General features: G+C 44.6%; 1 protein-coding gene across 4 annotated transcripts in view; it reads right to left on the reverse strand.

Moving 5' to 3' along the window:
* Positions 1-1,201: 1,201 nt before the first annotated feature.
* The window catches only part of ASB11 (ankyrin repeat and SOCS box containing 11), a 49,856-nt gene continuing 28,988 nt past the window's right edge, over positions 1,202-22,069 (reverse strand). For 3 of the 4 annotated variants that reach the window (XM_077480228.1, XM_077480231.1, XM_077480230.1), the window contains 4 exons: positions 18,073-18,223; positions 6,331-6,465; positions 2,119-2,310; positions 1,202-1,458 (listed from right to left, as the gene is read on the reverse strand). In XM_077480228.1, the coding sequence (XP_077336354.1) occupies positions 1,334-1,458; positions 2,119-2,310; positions 6,331-6,465; positions 18,073-18,223 (603 nt within the window). In that variant the 3' untranslated portion in view covers positions 1,202-1,333. The remainder of the gene's footprint in view (positions 1,459-2,118; positions 2,311-6,330; positions 6,466-18,072; positions 18,224-22,069) is intronic. The other variant, XM_077480229.1, reaches the window with a different exon arrangement.

Raw genomic sequence — 22,069 nt, forward strand, 5'->3', positions numbered from 1 at the left:
TTTTGTTGTCGGAAATTCAGCCTACACATGGTTGGGATTTCCAACAACAAGCTCCCATTGAACATTTGTTGTCGGAAAATCAGATTGTGTGTACGCGGCATAAGGCTACACTAAAAATATATGATATGGGAAACCAGTTATATAGAAATTCTGGCTCTTAAAACGTTGCCCATATGTAGACCAGGAGTATGAATTACTTGCTGCATGCTTGTACCAGGGTCAGTTATTTACTACTACTGTACTAGAGCCAGATACACCAACACAACTAGTATTTTCATTAGGAGTTCAACAATAATAGCTCCATATTTTTCACTACAACTGTCCTAGAGAAGTTCAATTTTACTGTGATGTGTAATTTGTATTGGTCACGGCAGCCTCTGAAAAAAGACAAAATGATGGGATACATTTAAATAGGTCTTTTTCATGTAAAATAGCTTGCAGCCTCCCAGGGCTTTGTTTATATTGTGCTCTGTTTCTATTGTGCTTTGTTTTCAACAATATTTATGTATACCACTAGAGGGCACTGTGGACAGACACAGATTTGAATGAGCTTCCTGGAATTGATTGAAACACAGCTCTAGGAGGCTGCAGTGTTCCGTCTGATTAGGCGACCTGTCAGTTTTCGTAACGGAAGTGACGTTCCGTCATGGCCATCTTGGTGCATCTCGCACTCACCCACACTAAGCCTACAGTTTGAAGTCGCCAAGTGGACATCTTTTTACACCTACCAAAATGTTGTATTTCACACTTATTTTTTCACTAAACCGAGTTTATATTGTCAAATACAGCATTTAGAACTCAGTGACACTGTTTTGATGTTTAAAAGCAGCAGCAAGCCTGCTGATCTCACATGTTTCCTAATCTGACAGAAGGCCACTGCTTTTAAAATTCAACATCAAAACAGTGTCATGGACTTCTAAATACTGTATTTCACAATATAAGCTCAATTTAGTGGTAAAAATTAGTGTGAAATGCAGGACTTCAGTGGGTGTAAAAAGATGTCTGCTTGGTGACTTCAGTCTATAGGCTTACTGAGGCTGAGTACAGGTATACCAAGATGGCCGTGATGGAACGTCACTTCTGTTCAAATTTTCACGGGTCGCTTAATCTGATAGAAATAGACCATGCTGTTGGAAACAGTAAATGAAAGATAAAGTGCAGTTATGCTTTCAGTTAAAATGAAATACCATTTACAATAGTGTTTTAGTTGATGTGATCACAATATTAAGTCTCTAAATTAGAGAACTAATTTTTCAAAATGAATAAAATTATCATCAACTGTGGCTTCTGGATCAATGGGATTAGAAAAATGGGGTAATGCCAGTTTGAAGTTCTACCGATATAGTAGAAATTGCATTAGTCTGTTGGGCAACTGAAGCCTGGGCACCACTTGCAGACAGGAAGAACCCAACAATTTTCGGATGCTGAGCCGACAAAGTTGAGCCAAGGAAGCTGGGCCTAGGAAAAAAAAAACATCGACAAGAATATCATTTTAGAAGGTAGGGAATAGTTTTCCTTATGGTGTATCCTACCTTACAATATGAAAAATGTGTCTTTATTGATGTCTGCTTTAATGTTGGTAATGCCCCCTTCCTATTTCATGGACAACATCACACTCCAAAACATTGGGCGACACTAAAACAAGTAGTGAGCTGAAATCTCCACAGCAATGAATCAATTTCTATTGCTGGGTTCCCATTAGAAATATTGGGCTCCATTCACATCGCATGCGGTATTTAGGTGTTTTCCCAAATATCGCATGAGATCCTAAAAAATGTCAATTCACTACTGGAGGGGGGCCCCAGATCCCGCCCCCCTCATGCGAATGAGTAGGGGTACATAATACTCCTACTCATTCACCAAAAAAGTGGTAAAAGTGAAAAAAAATTGGGGTGGTGGCAGAACTGTCATTGTGAATGGCATTGGATCTACAATTTTTTATTTATAATAAAGGACTTGTCAAAACCCTTGTGTTTTTTTTTCACTTTTACCACTTTTTTGGTGAATGAGTAGGGGGTACTGCTTACTCATTCACATGGGGAGTGGGCAGGATCTGGGTGCCCCTTCTGCTGCACTTAATCCAAATCTTAATATTTGGTACCGTTTTATTATGAATACCTTCTGCGATGAGCAATGTTCTTTCTACTGCACTCCTGGGTGCTGCCAGTTCTATGGGGTATTTTCCTTCCATGTTTTTACTCTTCACATTTGCCCCATAGTCAATAAGCAACTTGACAATCTCTTCACTTGATTTGCGAGCAGCAGCATGGAGAGGTGTGTCTAAGAGTTTCCCACGGTTCACATCTGCACCTAGACAGAAAATCAAATAGTTTTCATTAATACATCTTTGTTTGCCTGGCTATACGTGAAAATGGAGCTACCAGGCCAACATCATGTTTAGGCGTGAGCTGCCCATATGGCCAAATCTTACCAATGACATTTAGTACCTTCATCAAATAAGGTTTGATTTACTAAGGAAATTGAGAGCATTCACATATGGAAGTGTATGTTCAGTTTGCAAAGTGAATGTTCAATTAGATTAGTAGATAAGGTCAAACTATGTTTGCTTCAATTACCCAATCACGAGCAAGCAAAAATGTATATATATATATATATTTATATATATATTACACACACACACACACACACACACACATACATACTCCACACACTACTGTCCAAAAGTTTTCAGCAGGTGTGAAAAAAATTAAAAATAAGAATGCTTTCTGAAATAGAAATGTTACTAATTTATTTTTTTATCAATTAACAAAATGGAAAGTAAATGAACAGACGAGAAATCCAAATCGAATCAATATTTGGTGTGACCATCCTTTGTCTTTAAAACAGCACCGATACACTTGCACACAGTTTCTGAAATAAAGTTTTCTTTGAAAGGAAAGGTAGGTTGCTCCAAACATCTTGGAGAACTAACCACAAATCCTTTGTGGATGTAGGCTGCCTCAGATCCTTCGGTCTCTTCATGTAGTTCCAGACAGACTCAATGATGTTGAGATCAGGGCTCTGTGGGGACCAAACCATTACTTCCAAGACTCGCTCTTCCTTACAATGAAGATAGCTCTTAATTACATTGGCTGTATGTTTGGAGTCATTGTACTGCTGCAGAATAAATTTGGGGCCAATCACATGCCACCTTGATGGTATGATGGATAAGTGTCTTCCCGTATTTCTTAGCATTGTGGACACCATTAATCCCGACCGAATCTCAAATCCCATTTGCAGAAATGCAGCCCCGCTGAGCGAGCGGATCATCACGGGGCGGATCATTACTGATCCGCCCCGTGTGAAAGAGGCCTTACTCACTGAACTTCCAGTCTTTGACTAGAGACTTCCAGATCCAATTTCCACTGAATCTCCTGAGCTCTTCCACAGCTAGCACACTGTATACTCCTCAAGCGTCACCCCCGCTATCCTGATGGGTCCCTAGCTTGGCACTCGATCCCCAAGCATCACCCCTGCTGTGTCCCTGGCTCGGCACTTGATGCTCCTCAAGCGTCACCCCCGATACCCTGCTGAGTCCCTGGCTTGGCACCTGCTGAAGCTTTCCCCATTCTACACCGTCCCTGGCTGGTAAGAAGACTTCTTGGGTACTGGCTCCAGCTTACTCATTGTAGTCTCCAGTAACAAGGTGAATGGTCTCTTAGTGACAACAGCTTCCCCACTACACCTCCGACCACAACTGGTTCCCTCCAACCCTGCAGTCCCAACCAGACACTGCTTCTCTTGCTCCTGGATAGGCCTCATGCAGCCTAGAAGCCAGGTGTCCCCAGGATAGGCCCCTGGCTTGGCCTAACAACCAGGGGCAGCATAACACACATCCACCCAGACAGCCATCCAGGTGGCACAGAAACCTGATCACCTGACTCCACCTAAATAAACAGGCTCTCCCAGCAGGCCAAGGGACTAAAGAAACCCCTGCCAATTGGCTGAGACACCCCATTCATTCATACTCTAACCTTGCTAAGGCCCCTGTCATTCTAACGTCACCAGCATAGTGCCACCTAGTGACAGAAGAGAAAATGTGCAGCAATTCCAGAATTAGAGGCAAATCTATTGATCTTCTAACAATTAGCCAGGAAAATCTTCTTAGCAACCCTACCTAAACACCAGGGTGCTACACTTAAAACCCCAGTCAGCGTTGAAATCTTTGCCTGGGAGAGACCTTGCTGATGCAGTATAACTACCTTGTGTTTTGTTGCTGTGCTCAATCTTGCCATGGTGTATGACCTGTCACATGAAACGGTCTTCCACAACTTCACCTCAGTAGCACAGTCTGGCTGTTCCTTGTCCAGTTTTCAGCTACATATTTGTTGCCGTTTAATTTAATGACTGTGTTTCAACCTACGTATGATATTGATGATCATGAGCACCTGCTTTGTATAATTGGTTAATCATACACCTAACTCTAGTCTAAATCTAAAATGTGTGCGATCCAATATGCATGACGCACAACCAGGAGGCTTCGGGACCGGTGGCACAATCATGTCTATGACACGGAAAAGAACATAATATTAACATGGCCAGACACTTTAATGGGGTCCATGGTGGTGACACCACATTGTTGCAAATTCCAGCAAGTTCAATCACCTAATTGAATAATTAACTACATGTGGTGTAACGACATATATAAGTGCATGGTGATTGTTTTATGCCTGGTTCTGACAAAGCATGCCAGTCATGTGAAACGCATTTCCTGCTTCCCCCAGCCTGTATACCATTACGTGCTGTTTTTATCCTTTTGAATAAAACCTAATTGCATCATGTAGGGGAGTGCTGCCATCCTTCCTTTTCTACATATATGTTTCTATGTTTCTGCTGCGGTGACAAGGCGTGCACCCTCTACCTACGAGCTTTTCAGTCCATTTTAGTTTGTCTAACCAACCTGGAGCAGCTGAACTTGTTTGGATTACTGAAGACACACATACAAACGCAGTATATATATATATATATATATATATATATATATATATATATATACACACACATACACATATATATATATATATATATATATATACATACATACACACATACACAATAATCAGACATAACATTATGATGACCTACCTAATAAGTGGGTTCCCCTTTTTGCTACCAAAACTCTAGCCTGATGCAGCATGAACGCCAGTAAACCTCGGAAGTTATGCTGTGGTATCTGGTACCAAGCTGTCAGTAGTAGATCCTTTAAATTCTGTATGTTGTGAGGTGGGGCATCCATGGGTCTGACTTGTTTTTCCAGCACACCCCACAGATGCTTGAGTGAAATGAGATCTGGATAATTTAGAGGCCAAGTCAATACCTCAAACTTGTTGTTGTGTTCTTCAAACCATTTTTGAACTACTTTTGCAGTGTGACAGGGCATATTATCCTGCTGAAAGGGGCCACTGGCATCAAGGACTACCGTTTCCATGAAGGGGAATATTTGGTCAGAAAGAATGTTTAGGTAGGTGGTATGCGTCAAGTAACATCCACATGAATGACAGGAGAAAGGAATCCCAGCAGAACTTTTCCCAAAGCATCACACTGCCTCTGCCAGCTAGTTTCTTTCCATGGTGCATACTAGTGCCATCTCTTCCTCAGGCAAGTACCACACACACACTTGGCCATCCACTTGATGTAAAAGAAAACATGATTTGTCAGAAAAGGGCACCTTCCATTGCTTGGTGGTCCAGTTCTAATGCTCATGTGCTAATTTTCTAGGTGCTTTTGACTGTGGACATGGGTCAGCATGACTGACCGGTCTGCAGCTACGCTCCCCATGCACAACAAACTGTAATGGCCATTTTTCTGCTTTGAACACATTAACTGCAGGGACAAACAACCTCCCCACTGTGTGCACACAGCAGTGGTAGCTGATATTTTCTTTCTTTTGATCCGATCAGTGTGCCTGTGAGTGCATTGTTTCTGCGCCCTGAACCCACCCTTTTTTGAAGCCTTTTAGAGACTCTGGTTCTAATCACATGCTTAAAAAAAAATCCAAAACATTGGAATCTATCCGTCCGGCGCCCCACATGTAGATTAGGGGGCCAGACACATGGATAGGGGGGCGGCACCCCTGTGCCCTGCATTACAGGCACCACTGGCACACATATATATTAACATGTGGCACTGCACTATTAGCATTGTAAACTGAGGGAAGCAAGACAAAGGGGGAAATAATCAAATTCAATGTGCTGTATTTATGTTAGCCCTGGACTGTGTGCAACGATCATCACTGTGACTTCTGCACAACTGTACAGACATCATATAGATAGATATAGGGCAGTGATTGCAGTTGCTCACAATTATCCTTATAAATAATCACAGCATTACCCAATTCAAGAAGCTTTCTAGCACAGTCAGCTTTCTGGTAGGCACAGGCTAAATACAGCGGAGTACCACTGTTCTGTAGTTCTTTATCAATGTCTGCTCCATATGAGATTAACATTTCTGCACATTCCCGGTGACCTGGGGACGAACAAAATAATATTAGGCAGAAAATATGAAATATGTTGCCTAACAAAATAATATTCATATCCAAAATTAAAGCTACCAACATTAACTAGTATGTTATGAACAAGACTATCAACCATGATCATCTCCTTCCACAAGCACCTACCAAATCACTAAATGCATCTAGAGTAGAAATTCCTATATACTGTACATACTGAAAATTTTCTAACAATATCTCCAGTAGGAGGGAGTTGGATCTTGGCCATACATTATAAAATTTTCCTTTAGATTTACCAAAACCATATAAAATGAGGTCAGACCCAAACACGTTGAATTTGTATGCAATCAGGCAGGCCCCTTGCACTACATGGTTGAAGGTAAATCTAAAGGAAATTGAAAATTGAAGAGCCATAGGCAGACATCCTACTATATGCAGTAGCTCTAATTTGAGCATCACTTGTGATGATTAGAATACCTGAGATCTCCCCCGGGCTTATGGGCAGTACACACGATCCAAAAATTGGAAGAAAAATACCGCTTTCTAATCGATTGTACGATAATAGGATCGTTAGTCCACAGCTTTCGAGAGCCGATCTCGACAGTTCATCCGATATTATCCGATTGGACAAACGCAAAAATTTTCCTTGTATGATACCAGATCGTACAAATTTTGTTTAATCAGTACAGTTGTCATCCCAAAATACAATACAAATACACTACAACACGTGACATCACTTCCGATTTTTTATTCGGTTGTACAAAAATTTACGTAACTTTGGTAACCTCTCCTTTTCGATATGTGACTAACATGCAAAAAAAAACCAAAAAAACAAACAAACATACGATCTGCCGTACGATTTTCGTATCGTGCGAACAGGCCATTAGGGGCTCCAGCTTATCACAGGTGCTCATTATTACACAAATATTGTCCAATGTACTGTAAAATCTATAAGCAAACAGGGCTCACTCCACCCTCTTCTATAGAGGCAAGACCAGCCATGGAGAGCGAGTTTTTCCTGCAACCACGGGTTGCAGGAAATAAATTCTCAATTACACCATCAACCCAGACATGGTGAGAGGGAATCCCTCCAACCGAGCCATTGTGTTCTCCCGGTAGAGGCGGCTCCCCCGCCGGGAGAACACAGTGATTATTGCTAGCGGCTATAATAGTGGCTTGCAAAAATTGCATGTAAAATCTGGCAGGGCTGGTTGTACCCAAGTTAATTGATCGATAAACTTGGGTACATTCTGCCCATACATGGTTCGAATGCAAACCGTCTATGGCCGGCTTAAAGGTCAAAATACCACCTAGTTGGATCAAAGCAATGCTATTCCCATCAGTCTTTTAAGAAGTCTTTCCATACTGCATGTGGCCAGTTCCACACACTGAATAAGTGGTGACAAATCTACCCATCTTTATTTACCTTCACTGTAAGCTAAATAATAGATGCAGTAAAATATACAGTATCTCCCAAAAGGGAGTACATCCCTCACATTTTTGTAAAAGCCTTTATTATATCTTTACAACACTGAAGAAATGACACTTCGCTACAATGTAAAGTAGTGAGTGTACAGCTTGTATAACAGTGTAAATTTGCTGTCCCCTCAAAATAACTCAACACACAGCCATTAATGTCTAAACCGCTGGCAACAAAAGTGAGTACACCCCTAAGTGAAAATGTCCAAATTGGGCCCAAAGTGCCAATCTTTTGTCTGGCCACCATTATTTTCCAGCACTTCCTTAACCCATGGCATGGAGTTCACCAGAACTTCACAGGTTGCCACTGGAGTCCTCTTCTACTCCTCCATGAAGACATCATGGAGCTGGTGGATGTTAGAAACCTTGTGCCTTTCCACCTTCCATTTGAGGATGCCCCACAGATGCTCAATAGGAATATCATGCTGGAATACTGCCCTGTGGCCCAGTCTCTGAAGGGAGGAGATCATCCTCTACTTCAGTATGTCACAGTTCATGTTGCCATTCATGGTTCCCTCAATAAACTATAGCTCCCCAGTGCCGGCAGCACTCATGCAGCCCCAGACCATGACACTCCCACCACCATGGTTGACTGTAGGCAATACAAACTTGTCTTTGTACTCCTCACCTGGTTGCCGCCACACACGCTTGACACCATCTGAACCAAATAAGTTTATCTCAGTCTCATCAGACCACAGGACATGGTTCCAGTAATCCATGTCCTTAGTGTGCTTGTCTTCAGCAAACGGTTTGTGGGCTTTCTTGTGCACCATCTATAGAAGAGGCTTCCTTCTGTGACGACAGCCATGCAGTCCAATTTGATGCAGTGTGCGGTGTATGGTCTGAGAACTGACAGGCTGACCCCCCACCCTTTCAACCTTTGCAGCAATGCTGGCAGCACTAATAAGTCCTAAACTAACATTTCCCAAAGACAACCTCTGGATATGATGCTGAGCACGTGCACTCAACTTCCATGGTCGACCATGGCGAGGCCTGTTCTTAGTGGAACCTGTCCTGTTAAACCGCTGTATGGTCTTAGCCACAGTGCTGCAGCTCAGTTTCACTGTCTTGGCAATCGTCTTATAGCCTAGGCCATCTTTATGTAGAGCAACAATTTTCCAGATCTCCAGACTTCTTTGCCATGAGGTGCCATGTTGAGCTACCAGTGACCAGCGTGTGAGAGCGATAATACCAAATTTAACACACATGCTGCTTCCCATTCACACCTGAAACCTTGTAACACTAACGAGTCACATGACAACAGGGAGGGAAAATGGCTAATTGGGCCCAATTTTGACATTTTCATTTAGGGGTGTACTCACTTTTTTTTCCAGCGGTTTAGTCATTAAAGTGGGGTACCCCCTAAAAAAAAAAAATGAAAAGTCAGCAGCTACAAATACTGCAGCTGCTGGCTTTTAATAATCGGACACTTACCTGCCCCAGGGTCCAGCGATGCGGGGGAACGAAGCCCCCCCCCTCGCTCCCCGCTCCGCTCGCGGCGCCGTCATGCATACTGTGGGCACCCGGCTGTGGCTTCACAGCCGGGCACCCACTGCGCATGCGCGAGCGGCGCAGGGCGCCGTGATACGCCGTACAGTCACCTGGGACACATGACAGGTCCCAGGTGAATGTGCGGCGTGAGGGGAAGTGATGTCACCAGCCCGGGCAATGAGGAAGGCAGATTACGAGGGACCCCCTAGCAACCGGTATTTAGAGGTGAGTAAAATTTATTTTTTTTGCCAATTATTTTTTTTTTTTTTTTTACGAATTTTAAGCAGTTTTAATTTTTTGGTGGCAACAACACTTTAATGGCTGCGTGTTGAGTTATTTTGAGGGGACAACAAATTTACACTGTTATACAAGCTGCACTACTTTACATTGTAGCAAAGTGTCATTTCTTCAGTGTTGTCACATGAAAAGACATAATAAAATATTTATAAAAATGTGAGGGGTGTACTCACTTTTGTGAGATACTATATATGGCATAGTAAAAGTTTTAAAAACTCTGCATGTAAAACATTTAGAACTCCCAGAATTATTCATTATTGATTCCTTAAGGCCGCGTACACACGCGCGGACTGTTCGCCCAACCTTGTTTGTCAAACAGTTTCGGCAAACAGTCCGCTCAAAATTTGCATGAGCGGACTTGCCCACACACGAGCGGACTGTTTCAGCGAACTGTTTGCCAAACAGTTCGCTCAACTTTTGAAATGAACGGACTCGCCCACGTAAGGCGGAGGCAAGTCCGCCCATTTCGAGCGCGTGTGCAGGTAGGAGGGGCCCGCGACGGAGACGTCGCGGGCTCCGCCGCCTGGAATGGACTTAAAGGGGAACCCCAACGCCGAAAAAAATCGGCGTGGGGGTCCCCCCAAAGTCCACAACAGACCCTTGTCCGAGCACGCTACCCGGCCGGCCAGGAAAGGGGGGCGAGCGAGCGCGCCCCCCCTCCTGAGCCGTACCAGGCCGCGTGCCCTCAACATGGGGGGTGCCTTGGGGAAGGGGGGGCCGCGCGGCCCCCCCACCCCAAAGCACCTTGTCCCCATGTTGATGAGGACAAGGGCCTCTTCCCGACAACCCTGGCCGTTGGTTGTCGGGGTCTGCGGGCGGGGGGCTTATCGGAATCCGGGAGCCCCCTTTAAGAAGGGGGCCCCCGGATACCGGCCCCCCACCCTATGTGAATGAGTATGGGGTACAATGTACCCCTACCCATTCACCTGTAAAATAAAAGTACCCAAAAAAAAAAACACAACACACGAGAAAAAATATTTTATTGCACAGCTCCGGGGGTCTTCCGTCTTCGGGGGTCTTCTCGCCGGACTCCTCCGCTATCTTCTTGTAGCTATTTTACTAGCGGAGGAGTCCGGCTTTCTTCCTCCCCGCCGCCGGCCTCTTCTCCCGACTTCGGGGGTCTTGTCCCCCTCTTCGGTTCTTCTGCCGGGCCACCGCGCCTTCTTATAGCTCTTTTGCAGGCGGTGGCCCGGTCTTCTGTCGCCGCTGTCGCCGTCGCCGCCTTCCGTTCTTCTTCTTCTTCTTGTTCTTCTTCTTCTCCAGGAGATGTTGACACGTCGCTCTCTCCGGCCGGAATGCCAGAGCCGCCCTGCGCTGCCACTTATATAGTGACAATGGGGCGGTGTCACATGGTATATGTCACATGGGTTGGTCACATGGGTTGATGTCACATGGTGACCCCGCCCCCTTACGATGTCATAGTCCCCATGTGACATCAACCCATGTGACCAACCCATGTGACATATACCATGTGACACCGCCCCATTGTCACTATATAAGTGGCAGCGCAGGGCGGCTCTGGCATTCCGGCCGGAGAGAGCGTCGTGTCAACATCTCCTGGAGAAGAAGAAGAAGAACAAGAAGAAGAAGAACGGAAGGCGGCGACGGCGACAGCGGCGACAGAAGACCGGGCCACCGCCTGCAAAAGAGCTATAAGAAGGCGCGGTGGCCCGGCAGAAGAACGGAAGGCGGCGGCGACAGAAGACCGGGCCACCGCCTGTAAAAGAGCTACAAGAAGGCGCGGTGGCCCGGCAGAAGAACCGAAGAGGGGGACAAGACCCCCGAAGTCGGGAGAAGAGGCCGGCGGCGGGGAGGAAGAAAGCCAGACTCCTCCGCTAGTAAAAGAGCTACAAGAAGATAGCGGAGGAGTCCGGCGAGAAGACCCCCGAAGACGGAAGACCCCCGGAGCTGTGTAATAAAATATTTTTTCTCGTGTGTTGTGTTTTTTTTTGGGGTACTTTTATTTTACAGGTGAATGGGTAGGGGTACATTGTACCCCATACTCATTCACATAGGGTGGGGGGCCGGTATCCGGGGGCCCCCTTCTTAAAGGGGGCTCCCGGATTCCGATAAGCCCCCCGCCCGCAGACCCCGACAACCAACGGCCAGGGTTGTCGGCAAGAGGCCCTTGTCCTCATCAACATGGGGACAAGGTGCTTTGGGGTGGGGGGGCCGCGCGGCCCCCCCTTCCCCAAGGCACCCCCCATGTTGAGGGCACGCGGCCTGGTACGGCTCAGGAGGGGGGGCGCGCTCGCTCGCCCCCCTTTCCTGGCCGGCCGGGTAGCGTGCTCGGACAAGGGTCTGTTGTGGACTTTGGGGGGACCCCCACGCCGATTTTTTTCGGCGTTGGGGTTCCCCTTTAAGTTCATTCCAGGCGGCGGAGCCCGCGACGTCTCCGTCGCGGGCCCCGCCTACCTGCACACGCGCTCGTAATGAGCAGACTTCCCTCCGAGCGGGAACAGTTTGCTCATTTCGAAAGTAGCCTACACACGGGCGGACTGTTCGCTCAAACAAAGTTTCAGCGGACAGTTTTTCGGAATTTCCGAAAGACTTTGTCCGTCAAACTGTCCGCTGAAACTGTCCGCTGAAAGCCCACACACGAGCGGACTGTCCGCCCAAACACTGTTCAGCGGACAAAGTTGGGCGAACAGTCCGCCCGTGTGTACGCGGCCTAACCCCTACACAGCTTGCTTATCTGAACACAATACAATTTGTCCTACTAGTTGCATTTATTAGATCATGTATAGTTACAAACTATTCCATGTCTATTTGGGTTACTACCACCCTACAGCATAGGAATATTTTTTGGTGGTAGCAGTCACTTGGTCTACAGCAGCCTCTCTAAACTTCTTAACAGAGGAACCTTTGAAATAAATATCACATATCAGGACACCCTGGTATATTAATGTAAACAGTAAGTTTAAATGTAAAAATAAATAAAAGAATAAAGAATTTGGTGTCTTAGCCCTTGTACACACGGTCGGACATTCTGACAACAAAATCTGTCGGATTTTGTCCGAAACTTGTGCTGCATACACACGGTCGGACAAAGTTGTCGGAAAACCCGATTGTACATAACGTGAGGACGTTATTTCGTTACGACAGGACTACGTTCAGGCTAGTAGCCAATAGCTTTGGTCTAGGAATTTGATCTGAGCATGCGTGGCACTTTGTCCGATCGGAATTCTCTACACACAATCGGACAAAGTCTGATCAGATCATGTTGTCGGAAAGTTTTATAGCCCAGCTCTAAAACTTTGTCCGTCAGAAACTGTCAGATGGAGCCCACACAGTCAGATTATCCGACAACACGGTCTGATCGGACATTTTCCGTCGGAACGTCCGACCGTGTGTACAAGGGCTAAGTATACTTGACACCCAGGGTTGCGCTATACAGCTAAATAATTTTCAGTATTCATAATGTTATTAAACAAACACAAATTATGGCGATAAAAGAAATGCTGGCAACAGTAGTAGACATGTGCATGACGAAAGAATGTGATTTGCTTAGTTTCATTTAGATTAGTTAATCTAGTTATGTCATTTTGTTAAATTAGGTTGATTTGTTAATTTGTATTCAGAATTTGTTTTGTGTTTTGTCAAATTTTCTTCAAATTTACAGGTTTACCGAAACGTTTGAAACGATAAATTTAAAATTAGTCGAATCAAAAATGCTAAATTTTTCTTTAATTCGAATGTGGCAAAATGAACAAACAAAAGAAAGGGCTTCATCAAATGATTGCAAAGGGGGTTACTTATGAAAGGCAAATCCACTTTGCACTGCAAGTGCACTTGGAATTGCAGTTGCTCTAAATCTAAAGCCGCGTACACACGGGCGGACTGTCTGTCCAACTTAGTCCGCTGAAACACATTTCAGCGGACAGTCCGCTCATGTGTGGGCTTCAGCGGACTTTTTCAGCGGACAGTCTGGCGGACTAAGTCTTTCGGAATTTCCGTAATATTGTCCATCCAACTTTGGTTTCAGCGGACAGTCCGCTCGTGAGTAGGCAAGTTGGACGGACTAAGTATGGCGCATGCTCAGAAAGGATTTACACGGCGGAAGGTTGCATTGCAGTGTATTGGACGTCGTATTTCTAGTCCCGTCGTACGTGCTGTACACGTCATCGCACAAGCTTTCAACGGACTGTCTGTTCATCGTGTGTGGTCAAGTCCGTTCATTCAAAAGTAGGACGGACTGTCCGTCGGATTGTCTGACGGACTTAGTTGGCCAGACAGTCCGCCCGTGTGTACGCGGCTTAAGGAGTAGCTCTGAAATTAGTGAAAGCTCTGCTGATTTTATCATCCAATCATGTGCAAGTTAAAATGCTATTTTTTATTTTCCTTGCCTGCCCCCCTTGGATCTATAGGGACTTTACTTACAAGGGCACTTGCAGTGAAAAGTGCAGTGAAAAGTGAATTTTCCTTTAGTAAATAACCCCCAATGACTCTTTAAATCACCTATGGCTTAACAAAAACATTACAAAATGGTATGCTAATAAGAAATATGTTTACAGTTCAATTCAAAATGTAATTTGATTTGAATTTCAAATGGAATTTCAGAAATTTGGGCAAATTTTGTTTTGTTATTTGGAGCATTTGGAAAACGTAATTTATACTGTTATTCGGGTATTTGGATATATCCGAATTTCCGAATAATGAAAAATTTGTCCGAATATCAATTCGGAGCGAGAAAAAACGCACATGTCTAAACAGCAGATTTACTGTTTATGCTACTGTATGGTCATCTGCAAGTATACCAATTAGCAGGGGTTCCCAGAGACCTGAAAGTTATTTCAAGGGTTTCTCCATGTTAAAAAAAAAGGTTGAGAAAGGCTGCTCTGTAGAAACCTTAGGGTTCCATGGAATCCAGGTCCACAGTGGTACCTGAAAGTAGTGAATATACAGTACTAGGACATACTAATATTTCCTGAGGGTTGTACGCCTAAGATTTTCCATCATTATTGTATAACTACTGCTTAGGGACCTGGTAACTAATACAACAATGGTACAAAAATGGGTGAAGGTAGCAGGATTTTGTATGAATGGTTTTACTTTGCCCTTGGTAGTCCTTCAACACTAATATCAGGCTTATATGGGCCACAACTGTTGGTCTTAAGCATTCAACTGGAAACTTGACACATATAGATCAACCTTGGTTCATGTATCATATTTGAAATTGTATTTTAAAATAGCAGTGCATCGTTTTCCATTTGTGAAGGAAATGGACATAGCCTTGCTCTTTAGCATACAGTGGGTATAGAAAAGAATCACTCCCTTTAAAATAAGTTGCTGCTTTGCAGCCTGAAATGAAGACAGACACAGTTTTTCTTTTATCCAGCTGCATTTACTCAGTGCAACTTATAATATCCAAGTAAAAGATTTAACACCAACATGTCAAAAAATTATCAAATATAAATAAACTCAAAAACACAGAATCACCGAGTTGGAAAAAGGATCACCCCTCCTAAAAATGACTTGTAAACTCAGTCAGCTAATCACCTTATCAATGGCACACAAAGCCATTTGACAATCAACTGTGATCAGCAATGGTCATTTTGATTAGCTCAGCATGAAAATAGCTTTCCTGGAGCATTTCAGTCCATGGTAGTGTAACTGAAACAAACAACTATGGGTGGCAAGGCACTGTCAAAAGATCTCTGATATAAAGTTGTGGACAGGCATAAGTCAGGAGATGGATACAAAAACAAATGCAAAGGCTTTATCAATGCCTAGAAGCAGAGTAAAGTCTATTATTAGGAAGTGTGTAGCACACCCCCTAAGGAACCGCAAGTAAACTGGGATCCCCCACCCCACACAGCCAGGCACACAGAATTTCCAGAGTCACTCCAGAGTCAGAAAACACTCATTGACTGTTTTTTTTTTGTTTTATTTTATTGAGGGATAATAACTTGGATAGGGATTGGAAATTATTCAAATTATGGGATGCCCACTTAACTTCAGAAAATCTTCAGGGACAACTCTTTATCTATACAGTCTATATATACACAATCCACTTCTTCCCCCAGCATACACTTGCTTGCAGAACTCAGCTGGCACACAGTAAAGATCTGACAAGGCACTCAGTCAGGTTAGAGCAATAGCCTGTTATAGGCAGGAACCCAAGGCCCCTGGGTTGTGTAGAAAAAAGTTCAGTGTCCAGCTCACATTCCTCCTGTGGCTACTGATCCCAGCACCACCTTCTCAGGCACTGCCAACCCACCTGGCTGCAGCTGCCCCTTTCACTAGCCCTCCAGGCTAACTTCTCCCCACAGTCCTCCAAACTGACACTCACCAGCCCACCCGGCTGAGCTCAGGGGATCTCCCAGACATGCTGACCTGCTTCTGCTGTCCTCTCCTTGCTTTTGTGCCTCCAAGAAGAGCTTTCTCTGTTTATTTTGGGGGATCCCTCCAGCATCCCATCCCCAGGCCCGAGGTCACCCCCTCCCAGACTAGGGGGCACCCTCTAGGGTCACCAACAGCCTCCTCAGCACGGCATGTCCATTTTCCACCCGACTCCCCTGCTGGCATGACTCGTGAGTTTTTTTAAGTCGAGACTGCCTCCTGACAGCCCTTTTGCTGGGAATTGGCAGAGGCAGTCATAAATATGCCAAGCAGCTCCTCCTAACCTCCATCCATTATATCTAGAACATTCCCCAATGTTCTAGAGAACAGGGGGGAAGTTCCAGAGAACAAGGGGAGGCACCAAAGAGGCTGCTTGCTGAATCATACATTCCTTGAGTCACTAAACCCTGACCCAGATTCACAAGCCAGGCCTGGCTTTCAGCCAAGTCAAATGCCTACACTAACAGCTAACCTATTTACAGTGAAAGGTATTTGGTACAACACAGACCCTCCCTGGAACAGGATATTGCTCCAAACTGGATGAAAGATCCAGGAGGAAATTGTTCAGAGTAGCTACCAAGAGGCCTACAGCAACTCTGAAGCAGTTGCAGGAATTTATGATAAGGAATAGTCATTGTGTGCATGTGACAACAATATCACAAATTCTCCACAAATGTGGCTTGTATGGGAGGGTTGCAAGAAAAAAAAAACTCAAGAAAGGCTACATGCAGTCACAAGCTTTGCCGAAGGGCACCTTGAAGATTCTGAGGCCACATGGAAAAAAGGTGTTATGGTCAGAGGAGTTATATGTAATTATTTGGCCTTAACACCAAACCATATGTCTGGCGGAAATCCAATACAGCTCACCATTCAAATAACACCATTCCTAGAGTAAAGCATGGAGGTTGCAATATCCTGTTATGGGGGTGTTTCTTTGCAGCAGGGACTGGAGCACTTGTCAGGATAGAATGAAAAATGGATAGGGCAAAATACCATCATATTCTTGTGGAAAATCAGTACCCTCTGCCAGAACGTTGTCAATGGGAAGAGGGTTTACCTTCCAGCATGACAATGACCCAAAGCACAAGCAAGAATGGCCACATAATGGTTGAAGGAGAAAAAAGGTGAATTTTCTTGCATGGCCTAGTCAGAACCCAGACTTAAACCCCATTGAAAATCCGTGTAATGACTTGAAGACTGCTGTCCACATAGGCCATCGTCAAATTCAATTGGACTTGAGTAGTTCTGCAGAGACACGTTGGCAAATATTGTAAAATCTAGATGTGCAAAGTTAGTACAGGCACATACTAAAGGCTGTAATTAAAGGGTAATTTTTAGGGTGGAACGTGTAACACGCTCTCACTGCTGCAGCCACTGCCCGCTGCTCATACTCTCTGTGGCAGCAGTACATGGAGATGTGACCCATACTAGCTGTCAATTTTTTAAATCAGTGTGGCTGTATAGGGCTTTGCTGCACAGCCACGTGATTCATGCACAGAGCTCTGTGTATGAATGAACTACAAGTCCGACATCCTTTGTGGATGTCGGCTTGTAGTTTTAAATACAATTCCATGGCTCTGTGAGCACTATTGTAGTCCACTGATTCTTCCTGTCAGAATGTATCAGCTTGCTCATATGAAGGATAAGCAAGCAGATACACTGACAGATCTGCAGGAGGCCTGCATGGCATCAGCGATCTACTGATCGCTGGTGTAATGCTTTACAGGTTCCTGCAAAAAAATATGCATTTGTTATTTTTAAAAAGTGAACAAAAAGGTGGTTCAACAAAATACTGACACCAGGGGGTGATCCTTTTTCCAACTCAGTGATTCCATTTTTGAATTATTATTATTACTGACATCTTGGCCATGTATCTTTCACTTAGATGTTATAAGTAAATATAGCTGGATAAAACCATAACTGTGTGTCTTAATTTCAGGCTGCAAAGCAACAAAATGTGATTATTTTAAAGAGGCTTTTCTATAGTGACTGTTTGTGACAGTTATACATGTTACCTCTTATGACTGCTTCGTGAAGAGGAGAAGCCAGTTGAGTTTCCAGTTCTGGGTTAGCACCATAATCCAATAGCATACTGACACAAGCAACGCTCCCACTCATACATGCGTTATACAGAGGAGTGATTCCATCGACTGTCACCACATTGACCTGGGCAGAAGATAATAAACAGTCAGGGTTATGTATAACTCTATGGGAGGAATTTACAAAGAGTGATGCAAGCACCATGCTCGCATCGCTCTTCTACAAATAAAAAAATGGAGTGGACATTTTTCCAAAATTAACAAAGGAGCGAGCAATTCTCTTTTCTGTCATATCTGTGACAGGCAGCACAAAGAACATGAGTATACTCTCATATTTCTGCCATTCTGCCTCCCTGCTCAGCTTAGATCTGGAGGGAGGAGGAAGGTTATTAACCTTTCAGGCTTTGCTTGCGTAGTGTAATCACTCTCTGCTTGTGTAGTGTAATCACTGCACAAGCAGAGAAGGGGTGTCAGCTGTCTGCCGACAAACATATTCCCTACCAGGATACCTGGTGGAAACCTGTGGCAGTTTTCTATATTGAAAACGGTTGTATTTCCTCTATTAATAAGGGGTGAGCCTGCATTAGCTTCTGTTTCACTCTAAAATAGAAACTGGCACAGGTAGTTTTGATAGACATGAAACAGATCTACAGTGGTGTGAAAAAGTGTTTGCCCCCTTCCTCATTTCCTGTTCCTTTGCATGTTTGTCACACTTAAGTGTTTCCGAACATCAAACCAATTTAAACAATAGTCAAGGACAACACAAGTAAACACAAAATGCAATTTGTAAATGAAGGTGTTTATTATTAAAGGTGAAAAAAAATCCAAACCATCATGGCCCTGTGTGAAAAAGTGATTGCCCCCCTTGTTAAAACATACTATAACTGTGGTTGTCCACACCTGAGTTCAATTTCTCTAGCCACACCCAGGCCTGATTATTGCCACACCTGTTCACAATCAAGGCATCACTTAAATAGGAGCTGCTTGACACAGTAAGGTCCACCAGAAGATCCTTAAAAGCTACACATCATGCCGAGACCCAAAGAAATTCAGGAACAATTGAGAAAGAAAGTAATTGAGATCTATCAGTCTGGAAAGGGTTATAAAGCCATTTCCAAAGCTTTGGGAATCCAGCGAACCACAGTGAGAGCCATTATCCACAAATGGCGAAGACATGGAACAGTGGTGAACCTTCCCAGGAGTGGCCGGCCGCCCAAAATTACCCCAAGAGCGCAGCGACGACTCATCCAAGAGGTCACAAAAGACCCCACAACAACGTCCAAGGAACTGCAGGCCTCACTTGCCTCAGTTAAGGTCAGCGTTCATGCCTCCACCATCAGGAAAAGACTGGGCAAAAATGGCCTGCATGGCAGAGTTCCAAGGAGAAAACCACTGCTGAGCAAAAAGAACATCAAAGCTCGTCTCAATTTCTCCACAACACATCTTGATGATCCCCAAGACTTTTGGGACAACATTCTGTGGACCGATGAGACAAAAGTGGAACTCTTTGGAAGGTGTGTGTCCAAGTATATCTGGCGTAGAAGGAACACTGCATTTCATAAAAAGAACATTATACCAACAGTAAAATATGCTGGTGGTAGTGTGATGGTCTGGGGCTGTTTTGCTGCTTCAGGACCTGGAAGACTTGCCGTGATAAAAGGAACTATGAATTCTGCTGTCTACCAAGAGATCCTGAAGGAGAATGTCCAACCATCTGTTCGTGTACTCAAGCTGAAACGAACTTGGGTTCTGCAGCAGGACAATGATCCAAAACACACCAGCAAGTCCACCACCGAATGGCTGAAGAAAAACAAAATGAAGACTTTGTAGTGGCCTAGCCAAAGTCCTGACCTGAATCCTATTGAGATGTTGTGGTATGACCTTAAAAAGGCCGTTCATGCTCGAAAACCCTCTAATGTAACTGAATTAGGACAATTCTGCAAAGATGAGTGGGCCAAAATTCCTCCAGGACGCTGTAAAAGCCTCATTGCACGTTATCGCAAACGCTTGGTTGCAGTTGTTGCTGCTAAGGGTGGCCCAACCAGTTATTAGGTTTAGGGGGCAATCACTTTTTCACACAGGGCCATGATGGTTTGGATTTTTTTTCACCTTTAATAATAAACACCTTCATTTACAAATTGCATTTTGTGTTTACTTGTGTTGTCCTTGACTATTGTTTAAATTGGTTTGATGTTCCGAAACACTTAAGTGTGACAAACATGCAAAGGAACAGGAAATAAGGAAGGGGGCAAACACTTTTTCACACCACTGTATATGCTTAGTTATTGTGGAGCACATCACTTCTGACCATTATAATGGTGTAGGAAGCTTAGTTAATTCCCATCTGTGTCTGTCTTATTATTGCCTTCTAAGGTGGGACATGAAAATGATAGTACATACCATAAGCACCTTTGATTGATATTTAATACACACTTTTGCAGGGGCGTGGCCTGGCCGCTGAGTGAGATGGCCGCTTGATCGTTCGGCTCCGCTCCTCCACACCATACTACAGCGAATACTGCCGTCTCCCGCTGCCCGAACGGATTGCTGTTCGATCAGACGACTACCGGAAAGTCTCCGGAGTATGTCCAAGAAGAAGGGCAAGCTCAAGGGACCCCGCAGACTCCTCGATTTTTACATGCGGCCTTCGCAGCAGGACTCCCAAAATGGCGCCGACCGGGACCCAGGAAACCTGAGGCGACCTCATAGCTGCCCTGCGGAAGCGCCTCCAGCGTTCCAGGCCCTGGATGAAGGGATGGATCAGACCACAGAGCACTCCATCTCCCCTGGGGACAGAGGTAAGAGACTAGCAGAGTTTCCCTCACTCTCCCCTGACAAACAGCCTCCTCATAAGAAGCAGCATGGCGCTGGGACATGTAGTACCACAGGCTCTGAGAATCCAGCTGCACAATCCCTTGCTGAGTACCCCACCTCAGACAATCCAGCCTCTGAACACTCACTTAAAGCAATGCTGCTGTCTTTACAGACTGAGCTGCACAGAGACTTAAAAATCTCTCTTAACCATATGCAAGAAAAAGTCACCTCACTAGAGCACCGCACTGACCGCATAGAACAACATCTGTCAGAAGCCACTGAAGCTCACAATTGTATGGTGAATATACAGGATGAGCAAGCTGCCATGGTCACCCAGCTCCGTCTTAAAATCGCGGACCTTGAGGACCGCTCGAGGAGAAACAATATTAAAGTCAGGGGGGTATCTGAGTCGCTTGCAGCATCAGAAATTGTGCCTTATTTACATCAAATGTTCCGCAAACTAGTGCCTACGCTGACGACACAAGATATGCTTATAGACAGAGCACACAGGATCCACAAGCCGCAGCACCTCCCAGACTCTGTCCCTAGAGACATCCTGGCCAGGGTACATTTTTTTCATGTCAAGGAGGAGATCATGAGAGCAGCAAGGGCCCTGCGCTCGCTTCCAGACCCCTTCCATGGAGTGTCTCTATTCAATGACATTTCGGCGACTACTTCCCAAGCCCGCAGGGCCTTCTCCTCAGTCACCTCTGTTCTCAATGAATACACACTTTTGCCCTTATGCCTATAGCAGCAAATTAACTCCTCCTTTTCATTTAATAGTATGCCTTTGAAACATAGTATAAATGTGTTACTATGGATAAGACAGGCAGTTCTCATATCTGAGAATTTCATACATCAAACACATAATCATAGCGCAAGCATGTATTTTTTTTATTTTCTGTGGTGTTGGCATATATCTTTTTGCTACAAGGGGAAAACAGACTATCAAATGAACACTTTCAACCTCTAACCACTTACAGGCCAGATAATTTTCCCCCTTAACCACTTCAGCCCCGGACCAATAAACACCTTAAGGACCAGAGGTCTTTTTGCAATTTCGCACTGCGCTGCTTTAACTGGTAATTGCGCGGTCATGCAATATTGCACCCAAACGAAATTTGCGTCCTTTTCTTCCCACAAATAGAGCTTTCTTTTG

The sequence above is a fragment of the Lithobates pipiens genome, unplaced genomic scaffold, assembly GCF_037356315.1.
Source record: "Lithobates pipiens isolate NorthernLeopardFrog02 unplaced genomic scaffold, aLitPip1_a1.2 Scaffold_16, whole genome shotgun sequence".
Lineage (NCBI taxonomy): Eukaryota > Metazoa > Chordata > Amphibia > Anura > Ranidae > Lithobates > Lithobates pipiens.